This window comes from Myodes glareolus, chromosome 27 (assembly GCF_982192425.1).
Source record: "Myodes glareolus chromosome 27, mMyoGla1.1, whole genome shotgun sequence".
NCBI classification, from domain to species: Eukaryota; Metazoa; Chordata; class Mammalia; order Rodentia; family Cricetidae; genus Myodes; species Myodes glareolus.
The window spans coordinates 11,120,980-11,136,641 of record NC_142052.1 but is presented as its reverse complement, the minus strand read 5'-3'; the positions used below and the strand labels follow the sequence as shown (position 1 = coordinate 11,136,641).

Below are 15,662 nucleotides of genomic sequence, written 5' to 3'. Positions count from 1 at the left end.
TCCCAGTTTCTGTCTCTGAGTTTTTATTTATCGTGCTTCAGTTCACAGAGATTGGAGCCTGCATGGGACTGACGTAGGCCCTCTGAACATATGTGACAGGTGTGTAGCTTCATCTTCTTGTGGGACTCCTAACAGTGGGAGCAGAGACTGTCTCTGACTCTGTTGTCTGGTTCAGAACCCTTTCCTTCTACCTAGTCCAGCCTTAATGAAAGAGGAGGTGTCTAGTCTCACTGCAACTTGATTTACTGATTTACCATAGCTGGTTGGTAGACATGGGAGGTCTGCCCTTTTTTGAAGAGTAACAAAGGAGGAGAAGTCGATAGTGCTGGGTGGGTTGGTGGGAAGGACCAGGAAGAAAGGACGAAGGGGAAATTGTAGCCAAGAAGTAAAATAATTATTTAAATAAATAAATAAATGTAAAAAAGTATAATAAAATGATATAAGGTGATGAACAGTTATTTTAATTTTTGAAATATTTATTAAGGCAATGTTTTATTTATCTAACATAGTAATGATCCAAAGACTCTAATATTGCCTTAGCATAATACCAATTCCTATCCACTCGTTCTTTTCCAGGTATATGATCAGGTAGAGCGTCACCAACTGCATTTTGGTTATTTACGTTGTAGAGAGAGTGTTCTTGACATCAGCTCGTTAGCGTGTCTTCTCACTAGTCGCAGAAGGACATTTGCCTTCCACAGCTCCCAGAAATGTACTCTATTATCTCAGCAGACAACGCAACCAACATAGAGAAAATTTAAACAACCACACATGAACTACTAACCTTACTAGACAGTATCCTTAACTGACACCAAGGTTTTAACCGTGTTTGATTATATTGTATATGAGTCTAATCAACTAAAGTTCTGTTTGAAAATGCATTAAAGGCCATAGCGTGACACCACCCCAGAGGCTCAAGCAAGGATGGTGGGTTCCAAGCCAGCCTGGGCTGAACGGCAAGATCCCGAGATCAAAGGAAGGCAAGATGAATTTCAGCAATGCACTGCATTAAAGACAAGAGATGGGTTGTAGAAAATGACAACTATGCATTACAACTTTTTGTGAACTTCCCATATGAAAACGGAAGAGCCTTGACAAGGGTTCTAACTCATAAAATACTGAAGTCATTATCATTTTAATTTTCTAGTACAGCCCATCTCTTACTTTTTGTGTCATAACCTATAAAAGCACAGAGATCAAGAACTCATAACAGTGTGTGTGGATGGAGGCAATTTTAACCTCTTCCAAGCTATCAATATTCATATCTCTTTTTCAGTAGAAACATATTTCATTGCTCAGAAATTTCAGGACAAACTGACATATATTCTCATCCATATGTAATATAGGTGTTGCTTACCTCAGTCAAGTGGGGTGTTGGGTTAAATCCACAGAGATTGCACACTTGACTCTTGCACTCTGTGCAAGTGTTGAAGTTGGGAGGATCCTGAGAGCCTATGTTGAGTTCAGTTTTGCAGAGCGGACAGGTTGCCTCCGATTTGGTGGTCTTGTCTGGTTTGGGGGTGAGCAGGGCCTTTGCAGGCTCGGCGGGTGGAGGTTTGCTGACCTTACCGGGTGGGGGCTTCTTGTCTTTCTCTAGCCTCTTCGCTGCTGGAGCTTGCTCAGTTTTGGACTCTGAGCTCTCAGCGGTTGGGGCTTTTGTTTCCTTCCTCACAGGTGGCGCCTTGGCAGGTGCTGGTGGGAGCTGACCTGTGGATTTAGGAGCTGCAGGAGGCTCTGATGGAGTAGGGGCTTGCTTCGTTGGGGCCGCCGGCCCAGTCTGTGGATGAGGTCCGGGCTGGCCTGCTGTGGAAATTAAGCTTGATGCTTGGCTAAAGATGGATGCTCCAAACCCCAACAGCTTCCCTGTCACAGTTTCTTGAGGAGTTGTAGGTTGTGATTTGGGGGCGTCGGTGATACTACCCAGATTCAAACTGAAACGCCTTGATTGCTCCTGAGGCTTTAGGGGCTGGTGAGATGGGGATGCAGCTTGACCAGGGGTAGGTCGTGGGCCAGAGGGTGTCGGTGACCCTTTTGGCACTGGTTTGGCATCTGGTTTAGGACTCATCTTGGTTTGTGCTTTCTTAGGCTCTTCCTTTCTGGGAGTTGGATCAACATGCTTTGGATCCTTGCTCTCAGAACTGGGCCCCGGATGTGAAATAATTTTTGAGTCTGATGCAGGCCTAGGCATGGCTTTAGAATCAGATGGGGTGGTTTTTTCTCCTGTTGGTGGGAAACTTTGGGAAGGTTTGGCAGAGTCCATTTTCAAAGGAGGGGCTGTTTGCACCTGAGCCTGTGGCTGCACTTGAGAGCTCAGAACATCAGGCTTTGTTGCCGCTGCTGAAGATTGAACGTCAGCGCGCGGCTCTGCCATCTTGGGCTGCTTTGGTTTAACATCTGCAACAGGTGCCTTGGCTTGCTCAGGTAGGGGTGCAGAAGGCTCCTTGGGAGGGGCTGGCTCAGGTAAGGCCTCTGCCACTGGAGTCTTTGGGGCTGTAGCTGGGGTTGGTCCATGAAGGGTTGGCTGCTTCACCAGCGGCGGTGGCTTTTTCGACTCAGGCGGTTTGGGGCTGTCCTGTTTGGGTGGAGGTTCCTTCTTGGGGGAAGCTGGCTGTGATGGTACCGGTGGCTTGCTGGCCGCGACTGCAGGAGGTACAGAGGCAGCCTTCGGGCTGGGCTGGGGTGAGGATGGGATTGGAGCCAGTTCACCTCCTAGAGCTCTTTGCATCTGACAGTTTAAACAGAGCCACTCTTTGATCTGGAAATAACATACAAGCATCGTCACTAAGATAATGCTGTAAAAACACAAATGTCTTAATAGCATGCATGTTTCCATTGAACTCATTAGTCCAAAGATCAAATATAGTCGTTTTAATCAAACATGCAAAATTTCACTTTATGGAAGATAAGGAACCGCAGAGACTAAAGCACGCTATGTTTTAGGGGAAGAAAATAGAAAAACAGCATGATTTTACTCTGGTCTGCCTCCAGCGCTCATCGTGGTATTCTTCACCCACGATTTGCTCAGACAGGTTAGTTCCAGAAATAGAAAGCAATACGTAATAAAACCATGAATTTTAACTTATTAGATTACATTAATATATGATGACATGTATTTTTCTGCTCCTAGCTCATCACGAGATTTTAGTTACACAAGCCAGAGGAGGCTCGTCAACTTATGAAACATTGCTGATTTCTTAAGTTAGATCATCATCACTTCTACTTCAAGTCAACATAGTCACACGGGGGAAATAAAATTAACCAAGCTAAGCTGGAAAGAGACTTCTAGGGGTAACTCTTTGATTATCATCAATAGTATTATTTAGCAAATAAAACGTTGATTCCTTATAAACTTTATCAAGATATTTAAGGTAAGTGTTTCAGATAGTAGATAATGCATATGAGTGTGTTTAAACTAGAGAAGGGGGAGAGAGAGCAAGAGGAATGTACATAGGTGAGAGAAATACATGTATGTATACACATGCACAATTACGCCCATATTTCATATGCCGTTGACCGGGAACACATCTGTAGTTTAATATAACACATTATAAGATAATTTAAAAGGGTGACTATTTAACATTTTGTATGATTCCAAAAGTACTTATCACACTATCTTAAGTACTATCAGAAAAAATAATAATTTTGATTTCTGTCATTATCTAATCCTGTCCATCCAGGGTAACTAGTACTAACAAAACTCTCTGAACATAGTGCAGTATGGTGAGGGAAAGAAGTATATAAACCATAGGTATTGGGAAAATGCCAGGCAGTACAAAATAGTCAAGTGTTGGCTGGACAAAGCAACATATTCTTTATTTTCAAGTAATTGTCTTTTGGAATAAAATTTAATTAATCTTCCCTAAGACTTATAAAGGTACTTTTTCTTCTTTGCTTTTATTTATTTTTGAGACAAGGTATTGCTGCAGAATCTACTTGCCTCAGTCTTCTGAGTACTGGGATTATAGGTGTGTTCAAATAAAATTGTTTCAACCCATGAACAGCAAACGTAAGACTGGACAACTCTAAAATATCATATTTCCATTTTAAATATTAGATTAAAAATTAAAAACATCCATGGTAAGTAGCTATGTATTCCTTAAGTTTGTCTTCAATATAAGTGTTAGGCACTTCTGTAAGCATATGTTTACCACTAACTTTCATTTTTTAAAATATTGTCTTGGTTAAGCCAAACCTGCCTCAGACTCACTCCACTGCTGAGGAGCCCCTTGAACCTCTGATTTGCTGGTCTCTGTGTTCGTAGTGTCAGGATTAGATGCAGGAGTGTGAACCCAGGACCCACACATGCGAGGCCAGCTCTGTGCAAACAGCTCCATCTGCAGCTGTTCTGCATCTTTAGCTTTCATGTGTTGGAAGCATTTCAAAGAGTAAATAACTTTTGTACAAACAATGCTTGAAATCATAGAGTAACCAAATAATTGCTGCTTCTGTAAATACTTTGGTGAAACTACTCTGAGGTATAGAGGAACTTTCATGCCATTGCCACACCTTTTTGGTGAAGAAAGAGCTCTGTACATAAGTAGATTCTCACTATCCAGATTGCCAATTGCAAATGTCCTACTATTTACTTTTTCTCATGTATTTTTCCAAATCCTGACATAATTAGCCAAACAAAAGAAGAACATATAATTAGATCTCTAAATCTTTGTAAGTATAGTGTATCCAATTTTCCACTGTCCTACACAATATTTAAGTACATGGTGTGTATCTGAGTTAATAATTGCAAATTACAAATTTCGAGGGTGAATTCTTATGATTACCACTCCGTTTTATTATTTTTAACAGTTGTTATAGCCAACATAGATAAAAAATTTTATCACTATTCAGTCCTTCACTCAACTGTTTATTGAGGGCCCTGAATACTGCACAGGCCTCTGAAGGACAGATCCAGGGTTCCCTGCCTCCTGGCAGCTACAATACAGTGAAAAGTTAGAAAATACATGTCAAAGCCTAATTTAGCTATACAAAAGAAGTATCTGAAAACATTATGTTGTTTCCTTCTTTCCTATTTGTTTCAGCCTCAGGTTTCTATTGGCAAAATATTTTTGAGGAGACTAACTTGAACTTCTGAGTAAAACTGTAAATTCTTTATGCCCATCATTGGTCCTCAAGTACATCTTTGGCCAACTCCAAAATTAATATAAAACAACTATACACACACACACACACACACACACACACACACACACACACACACGTCTGATGTACATAAATTCAGGAAATGCCTTTTATATGGCCAATATTAAGTGACTGGCTGTAGTTTATAAAAGTAAATACTTCTGTGTCTCCTTCAACACAAAAAGTAGTTAGGGAAGGGAGAAAGGATACGTGTGCGGCCATCATTCGGGGAACGCTCTCCTCTTAGCACACCTTTTCCTCAAGCACACTTGGTTGTCCTCTTTTATCAATTTAATACATTTTTTTTTACTTTCTAAACAATGCATGAGACATTTCATCCTTCTATATTCTGATTCACTTCTAGAATAAGAGTTTAAATCATTTGTCTAAACTATGATAATACAAACAGCCTTTTATCCTCTTAGGATGTTTTCAGAAAGAGTCTCCTTTTAATTTAATTCTGCTGGCCATATCTGATGAGTATCTAAATGAGTCTTATTTCAGTACTTAACAGTGTTCACACATGCATATAACACATACTCACATACTCACACATGCATGCACACACACATACATGCATACACACACATGCACACACAGGTAAACACTATCTTGTCCCTTAATACACTGAACAAATGGTAAAGCTCCCAATTTTCCTCGGTATTAACATAATTATCCAAGAAAATTGTGAGCCAACTCTGACACTGATGCCAGTTAGGTTTCCCACAAAGAACAAAGAGATTAATGAACACAAGGCAGAAATAATGTCACTGCCCTCTCTCACCCAAATTTCATTGTCATATTTTTCCTATACAATTATTGCCTACATACATTTGCATTGGGTGTAAAAGATGATTCCCTGGTGTGGGAGGTCCTTCTGTCTGTGTGTTGCTTTTCTTGGTTAATGAATAAAGAAACTGCCTTGGCCTGTTGATAGGGCAAAACTTAGGTAGGCAGGCAAGATGAAACTGAATGCTGGGAGAAAGAAGGCAGAGTCAGAGAGATGCCATGGAGCTGCCGGAGATAGATGTATTGGTAGGCTACGGCCTTGTGATGATGCACAGATTAATAGAAATGGGTTAAATTAATATGTAAGAGTTAGCCAATAAGAAGCTAGAGCTAATGGGCCAAGCAATGATTTAATTAATACAGTTTCTGTGTGATTATTTCAGGTCTAAGCTAGCCAGGCAGCCGGGAAGAACAAGCAGCCCTTCCTCCAACAATTCTCCATTTATTCTTTCACTTCTCCAAAGCAACTTTCTTTTATTGACCCTCACATCTCAAATAATGTTTAAAATAAACAAGAGAAGTGCTTAACTTTAGCTTTTACTATCAAAATAGGCCGCTGATATTCTTATATTAGTACTTACAAAGTTATACTATGGCAAGATCTATTTCCAAACTCCCCAAAGAATTTAAGCATCCAGTAGAAAGGACTTTCTTATGTTTTTCCTGACCCCCAAAGTGTATTTGACCTTCTTAGCATCATGAACATACAAATGTTTAGCTGATACAAGCTTTTGAAATTGCGAGTGTTTAATTATGCTTACTGTAGCATTTATGTTTGTGCTATGGACCACAACTGTTAGCACAGTCAGCATAGATGTTTTAATACTTATTTTCTGATTCCATGCATTTCCCACTAGTACTCTTAATTCTGGACATAGACAGTCATCCCAATATGTATTCAAACTGGAAAGTATATACTATGATTGCATAGGCACAAATATTTCTTGTATCTGGAAATATTAACTTCCTAATTTCCCTTTCAAAGTTTTACCCTTGTCTCTAAGGCTGGCTGAGCAGAGGTACCTGATGTACCACCACTATCAGCAAAATGCTTGCTGCCAGTTACACTGGTGGCTGTGTTTCTCGTTAACAATTGCCACTTCATTTCTTATGACTGTACCTTCATTCTATGACAGCCATGTGTGAGGACCATGAAAAATATTAGCTCCTAGTAGACATCAAGGCCTAAAAAGAAATATTCCAGTGCCTGGAATGTGTTACCTCTTTTGCAGCTGTTGGTCAGTGAGGTTTTATATACTGGTGATGTGGGATTTCCCTCTATATGCTATGATTACCATTCTCGAATAAAGATACTGCTTTGAACCTATAGCAGGGCAGAACTTAGCTAGGCAGGGAAGACAGAACTGAATGTTGGGAGGAAGAAAGACGGAGTCAGGGAGAAGCCATGTAGCCTTCGCTGGATACAGATGTGCTGAAACTTTACCGGGTAAGCCACAGCCACATGACAATACACAGATTAATAGAAATGGGTTAAATTAATATGTAAGAGTTAGCCAATAAGAAGCTAGAGCTATTTTGCTAAGCAGTGGTTTAATTAATATGGTTTTTGTGTGATTATTTCAGGGCTGAGCAGCCAGGAACCAACAAGCAGCCTCCCTACTACATACTCTCAAACATTACAGGCTATTTATAGTGCTACTGGCCATTATCAGAACTTGATAATAAGATATATTGCTCAAGATGACATACGATATGAAGCTATCATGTTGGTACTGATCTGGAAACTTCATCTCTATGTGCTATGCACATTACTGGATGAGAAAAATAATCTTCAATCTTACCCAGTTGTGATCCCTGTGAGCTACAATAATAACAGGGCTGGAAAGATGTACCAAGGTGCAATAGTATCATAGACATCGTGGGAGTAACCAAGTACTTTCTAAGTGGATTTATGTTTCATTCCACGAGATGAAACCTGGCATCATTCTCAGGACCAAGGGTCTGTAGGTAGACAACTCAAAGAGCTTGGTAAATACCTCCTACTACCATACTTGGAAACAGATACACTGCTTCTACTAACTTACAGTTATACCCATAGATTAATACATCTCCCCACCTTCATCTGAGAAGCTTCTGTTTCCAGCAGATGGGGATTAGCCTCAAGATTCACCACTGGCCAAAACACAGAAAATAAGAGACTGTGGAATACCTAGTCCTAAAGGGAACATCTGCATCACAAACTCTTCTTCAAGGCCCAGAGATCATTGAAGAATTGGGACAAGAGGATGTCAAGAGCTAGAAATCCATGGATGATTACAAAGCAAAGGTGTCTTCTGGGCACCATAGGGAACTTCTTCATGTAAACTCATTGTGGCTATGATAGTATACACAAGACCTGTGAAAGTTTAGGGCAGACTAAGTCTCAACCGGAGAGGGGAGAGTTACAAAATCTCACCCCTCGCTCCTGGACACTGACATTTGATAGCTGCTGGTAAAGAAGGAGGCAGTTTTCTTTAAGAGTGTAGTCCCTTGGAAGTCAACCAAATTCCAGTGCACGGACATTAAAATTAGACATCATAGGTAAAAACAATGTACTAGCTGGTTTTGTGTGTCAAGGTGACACAAGCTAGAGTCACCAGAGGAAGGAGCCTCAGGTGAGGAAATGCCTTGATGGCATCCAGCTGTAAGGCATTTCTTCATTTAGTGATCAATATGGGAGGCTCAACTCATGGTGGGTGGTGCCATCTGGGGCCACTGGTCCTGAGTTCTGTAAGAAGGTGGGCTGAGCAAGCCATGGGAAGCAAACCAGTATGCAGCTCCCCTCACTTGGTCTCTGCATCAGCTCCTGCCTCCAGGATCCTACCCTGTTTGAGCTCCTTTCCTGTCTTCCTTTAGTCATGAGCAGTAATGCTAAAGGGTTAGGCCGATAAACCCTTTCCTCCCTAATTTGTTTTTTAGTCATGGTGTTTCATCACAGCAGTAGAACTCCTAACTAAGACAAATAACAACAAAAACAAAGTTGTGGCTAGGAAAGAGGAGTGGACTGGGAAGAGTTGGGGGCAGTGAAATTAAAAATATGCATAGCATAAAATTCCCAAAGAACTAATATTTTGAAGGAATATATTAGTCCTCATAACTTCTTCCTGCTTTCACAGAGATGTCATAAACAACTTTCAAGTTCCCCTGTCACAAGCAGTACCCCTCTCTAGCAGAGTGTTTTAATCATCTGCATCCTTCTGATAGGAAAGCAGAATAAAGAATAGTGGTAAGAGAAGAGCTTTTAACTCTCATAACCTTGAAGTACTCTCCCTTTCAATATGCTAGTATTAAAAGGAAGGAACAGAACATGATTAAACAGAGCCCAAGCTGAACTGACCCAAAACTCTAGATTATAGAAAACAAATAATAAAATAGTCATCTTTTACATTCCTGACAGGCCAATTTATAGAAAATCCATAAATGAAATTCAAGATAAAGAAACATATTTATTTAATGAGCTAATCTAACTCTATTAGCCCTCTGGAATGGGAGGCCAAAAGAAAAGCCTAACAGTGTTTATTCATTTAGTCTTCTGATTTAATATGCTACATAAGTGTAGGTATGAGAGAGGTCACCTCTGCTCACTCTTGGGCCGCTCCGTATGTGAATACTCTCTCTCTCTCTCTCTCTCTCTCTCTCTCTCTCTCTCTCTCTCTCTCTCTCTCACACACACACACACACACACACACACACACACACACACGTACTCCCTGGTGAACACAGGCTCCACGTTCTTTTTCTGCTGTGCCTTTGAACATCGGATCTCGAAAACACAGAAATACAATTTCACTAGATAAGGCTTTGGGGGATAATCAATGTCTTATTTAGATTATTCAAGAGGTTTAATTGTGGCTATCACATATAGGATTGTAATTAATAATGTATGTCACTTTAAAAATTATACACAAACTACTGATTGTCAAAAATTACATTATGACTCTTAATTTCAGGCCTACAATAGCAATGATACTCAACTTGATAACCTAGTTAATAATGTCAAGAGTGCATTTTTAGAGATCCAGAAGAAAATCACATTCCTGTTTAGAAGCGTTATTTTGTAATTTTTTACAGAATACAAACTTGCTTATTGTCTGAGAATTTCAAGCATGTATTTAGCTTCAAAATAGAATGAAAACTCCTTAAAACAACAATGGTTAACAAACATACTTTCATTAAAACAAAACTAAAATCCATCTAAAATTTATAATGGACTCTTTGCTCAACTTAGATCGCTGATGCACTTGAAATAACGGACAATCAAAAGAACAATGTCAGGAGCTGATGTCTGCTGGTGTTTGTATCAGCTGCTGGCCTGGTGTTCTTCAATCATGCTTTCATCATGACTTTGCATAATATCTGTTGGGGTTTAATTCTTGACTCATCACAACTAATCTCTCTGCCAGTCATAACCCCTAAATGGACTGTTTCTTCATCAAGTTGGTGCTGTCATCCTCTCTGAGCTGAGCTTGTGGTTCTGTCCTCTGGGAGCTCCTGTGCCTTTCCCTAAGTGCAACCCATTTTGTCTTCTACAACCAGCACTGAATATCTTCGTTTATCATGCACTACTGCAACAACTAAAGTCTGCCATATCTTAATTACCACTTTGAAAATTTGCATTGTAATTAAAACATGCAATAACTTTATGTATTTTTCAGTTATTCCTCTCTCTCCTATCTTTACACTTTAAAAGGACTGGCCACTTGCCATGTTACTTATATCTTTGTGTAGGGAAATACATAAATCTGTGATTTTTTTTACTATAAGCCATTACAAAGCCTTTTCCCATATAATTAATTTATTTTAAAATACTTACTGAAAACCTTATGCAACTTTGAACACCACTGAAAATATAATAAAACCAGACAACAGATCTAAAATGCAACTTTATAAATAAGAATCCAAGCTCTTCCAGCTTCAAGGTAGGACATGCTTCCTGCTACTCAAACATTGCCCAGAGCACATGACACATGCCTCCCACAGAGACAGCCACACCCTACAGCAGTTTGACTACAGGTGGCTCACAATAGTTATAATCCTTAGCTATACATATCAATGCACAATTTATTTTGATTAAAAGGTAGACACGGCATTCTTCAAAACTGTAATAATATTCTCCACAACTTGGTGAAAATCTTTATTTAGCACATAAAGTTGCATGTTGCTTCTCTTAAACTAATTGAAGGCTCCTGCTAAATAATTCAGTCACTATGTCCAGTTTGTGATAAGTATGTCAAATGTGCACTTCTGTACTAATAAACCAAAGCAGCATTCACCAGCTGCTAACAATACCATTCTTAATCCTTGCAGTTTCAGATGATAGGAGTATGTTTTAATGTTTGCCACAGTTGCCTGAAACTAGAAAATCTGACACTCACTAAAGCACCTTTTACCTAAGCATAGGGCTGTCAGATCATGGTCCAAGAATGGCATCAAAGGAAGGAATTCTGAGTGTTTGTGGGAAAACTCCAAGAAAATTAGAGAAGAATCTTGTGACCTCAGTTTCGTCAACATAAGGAGTTGTTTTGGGGCTGTGCTTCCGAGCCCCTCCCAGATGTTCTGGATAGGAGTGAGTTCACATTAGCCATTATTGCTTGCTGGTGTTTTCAACTAAGTGTTACACTATCCTTTACACGCCTCTGTGGAAAAACTCCTTTTTACTACACACAGTTTGCATGACGCCTTTACTCAGGGGACCTTTCTTAACACCCAGTGTATAAATCGTTCGATGCTCTGAATAATGCTGGCTATTGCATAAGATTTAGGCCTCCTCATGCTTAGGTTCCATTCTTCCAGGTTCTACCACCTCAAGAACAGAAAACATCTGTCTATGGAAGGGAGTCCATGTTTACACAGAGTCGCAGTTGCACAACAAGAGGAGGATGTCTAATCAGCAGCTGAACTTACGTTATAGCTGAAACTTCTAAACAGTTTCTCAAGCTCCCACATTTCAGAAGATGGAGAAACACAAGCCTTGGCTCTCAATTTTTCAGTTTACGGCTTCCAATGGCCCCAATTAAACTGTGATCGTTTAAGTACTCCACTTAGCTTCTTGAATTATTTTTTAATTATTTAATCTTTTAAAAAATTAAAAAAATTAAGCCATGCTAGTGAAGTAGGCAAACAATCTCGTGGGCTGAAAACATAAAAACAAGTATGAAGCCAACATGTGCTAAGAGCTGCAGATCCTTAAACTAGACCAGAAGCCTGGGGAAACTTTGTCTGCATTGACTAAGGAAGGAAAAAACAGTTTATAAAATGGTAAAAAATGCTAAATATATATTGAATGTCATATAAAAATTCATAGTCCCCAAGGGGCACTTTTGACTCTTAGGTTTTTTAATGGAAGCCTCTACAACCTGCAAATGATTCCAAATCTGTGTGTAAATACGTTCACAGATAAGTATCAGGATAATGGACTTTAAATCATGCTTCAGAAGCCTTACATTATCCTGTTGGCTTTCAAATAAATTTAATCTAAACTTTCATTATCACTCATTTTCTTCTGATAATGTTTTGAAATCCTTCCTCCTCTGTCAGTACAACAGAATAAGAGGAATCTTGGACTGAAGCTTAGTTTTCCTCAGCCAATCCAGAGAATTCATTACTATTGTCACGTTCACAAATGAAGAAACTAACCAACTAAGTTATTTGTTTTCCATGAGTGAACTGTGTTGCTAAGATTTATTCTAAGTATAGAACTAAAACTTCTGATGAATTAGTGGTACAAATATCGTGTTTCTATGAAATAGTTTATAGTTAGTGTTATTATTAGAAAAAGCACACAATAGGTAGTTAGTTGTTTTATATATTTAGGGACTCTCCCCCTGCCTCTGTCTCTCTGTCTCACTCCATATATATTCTATTTTACAAACAAAATTGAATCTTAAATTGCTAAATTCCCATCTGTCCTTCTAGACTCCAAATGCTAACCAGAGGCAGTCATCACCTCCCTGACCTCTACTGTCAAATGCCAGCAAAATGGCCAGTGACAGAGGAGCTCTCACAGTAAAACAGGATCTCTCGGCTTTCCTAGAGAGCAGGACTGAAGTCAGAGTGTGGCTTCCAGCACCAATGATTAGGAAGATAAGAAACCAGGTTCCTTCTTCAAGACTCTTTTTCTATACCAATTGCTTTCAGAAACTAAATGTCATTAGCTTAGTAGTTTTATAAATATCAATGCCTCATTAAAAGAATATTAAATGTCAAAATCCATATAAATTGGTAAGTAAACAGCTTGAAATGTACAATGTTCAAATTTCTATTTACTAGATCTGCGATAGATGATCAGTATCATCTCACTATTTATGGAAAATTATAAATTTATTATAGATTATTTTATACATTTGTCTTCAGTAAGATATTCTTGAAATATTTGTAATGACGGGTTGCCTTGCCAAGGACAATTAAGACTGGACATAATTTAAAAGTTACAAATGCATGCTTTCTCATAGGACACCAACAGGCAAGTGTTACTCTCATTACTCATCAAGTCAAGCTTATTGAATGATTCAATAAGTGACCTCATTATCTTCAATTATCTGCTTTCAAAGAATGACATCTGCTATTACTAACTATATAGATCATAATATTAGTTGTAATTATACATAACAAGCAGAGTAAACATAATAAAATTCAACTCCTGCAAAAGACATCTGAAATGTTTAGTCATTTAGAAGTCAAAACTAAGAAAAAAGCAGTGGTTTAAAGTCTAGTGGCTAAGCTCATGAGTACAACATGAAACTGTGTGCAAACACAGTGCAGTCAAGGAATACAGGAATCAGAGGGATCAAAGACTAGGATTCTATGTAATATTTGTGAACAGAATTTTAAAAAATTATTTCTTCTGGTAAGTAGCATCATTAGACAACTAGTTTAAGTGGCAAACCCATTTTGTTATAATCAAGATCATCTACTTTTAATAGTAAAGGAGGTATCATAGGAGTTTCTAGATCATTGGAACAAAACTAATGGGAGTTCACCAAGGCCAGCTGGACTGGGACTGATGGAGCATGTGATCAAACTGAACTCGTTGAACATGGCTGACAATGAGGGCTGACTGCGAAGCCAAGGACAATGGCACTGGGTTTAGATTCTACTGCATGGACTGGCTTTGTGGGAGCCTAGTCTGTTTGGAAGCTCACCTTCCTAGACCTGGATGGAGTGGGGAGGACCTTGGACTTCCCACAGGGTAGGGAACCCTGACTGCTCTTTGGACTGGAGAGGGAGAGGGAAGGGGGTGGGGGGGAGGGGGAGGGAAATGGGAGGAGGTGGAATTTTAATAAAAAATAAAAAAATTGCTAAAAAAACCCACAAAAAACAAACGCCTTTTATCTTACAAAAATCTTATGCTTAGAATTATGAGGTGTTATTTCTCTTAAGACTTCTATGAACGTGATGCCAATTAAATAACAGATATCCTTGATGGAAAATGATGAATAATATTGACTAAACAGCATCATAACTATGTTATCTCGAATTCTCATATTATTCAGAACCACAAGTTTCATCAATTAGGTTGTTCTTATAACTGGTATTTAGAATGTCTCCCAGGGGCATTTTCCTAAATATTTCCTATCTATAGACGCATGATCCTCACAATGGGAACTACTGAGAGATGACGAAAATGCACAGATGGGCCTTCCTGATCTAATCACTAAGACCAAGCCATTGCAGGAGACAGCAGAACTGGTACCTCTTCCTGCTGACGTCTGCTCTCCAACTATAAGGTGGGTTGTTTCCCCCCTTCACCTGTTCCTGACATAATTTCTGCCTCCTGACAGGTTCAACCACAATAGGCATTGATCACAGGCTGAAACTGCAAAACTGTGACCCCAAATAAAATCCTTCTCTTCACAACTACCCAAGTTGTTACTGTAGTAATAAAAAGTTGGTCTCAAAATAAAGAAAGAATGAAAGAAAAAGAGAGGGGGGAAAGAGGAGGAGGAGGAGGAAGAGAGGGAAAGAGAGAGAGGGAGGCAGGGAGGGAGGGAAAGAGGAAAAGGAAGAGGAGGAAGAAAAGCTGACTAGATAAAATCCCTATCTTTGAAACTACCCAGGTAGTTATCACGGTAATAGAAATCTGACTATCATAATTACAGGGGGTAAAGAGGTTTTTAAAGAGGCATTTAAATAACATCATATACATTTTCAACCAATAATTCTGATCAAGTAGAGTCTTCAGATTACTCCAGTGTTGATTTTAGTTTGGACATGAATCCATAAATTTAAAAGAAAGTATAAAACCGTTTCATCAAACGTAAACCCTCCTATTTAGATGTAAAGGCACTAGGAGTGGCTGGCGCACTGGAAGCAACAGATCTAACTCTTGCTTTTACATTTTGTGGTGGCGGTTGTCATAACTTCCTGTGTTTTAAGTTTATGTTTGAGTTATAAATTTACAATGCTATAGTTTTTATCTTGCTATATAAACTGAATTTTATCTGGAGACAACTTGGTGTCCCTCATTTCTCGGAATAAAAATACTCTCTATGGTGAGAATTTCGTGAATGAGTTGATCCCAGAATTACACCAATACTAAATTCATTTCTACATTGTCTAACCTTCGGCTACACTCACTAATTAGAACTTCAGTTGAAATTACTACTCAACAATAGTTCAACATTTATTTATTTTGTGTATGGCGGCACTTGTACTCCATGGCTCCTGGGTGGGGGTCAGAAGACAACTTACAAGGTGGGTTCGCTCCTTGATGATGTGAGTTCTGGGGATAGAATCCC

At 39.2% G+C, this 15,662-nt stretch overlaps 1 protein-coding gene across 3 annotated transcripts in view; it reads right to left on the bottom strand.

The window, feature by feature from the left end:
- The window catches only part of Pclo (piccolo presynaptic cytomatrix protein), a 315,871-nt gene that overhangs the window by 286,811 nt on the left and 13,398 nt on the right, over positions 1-15,662 (bottom strand). For all 3 annotated transcript variants that reach the window (XM_085684248.2, XM_085684247.2, XM_085684245.2), the window contains exon 3: positions 1,358-2,755. In XM_085684248.2, the coding sequence (XP_085540374.2) occupies positions 1,358-2,755 (1,398 nt within the window). The remainder of the gene's footprint in view (positions 1-1,357; positions 2,756-15,662) is intronic.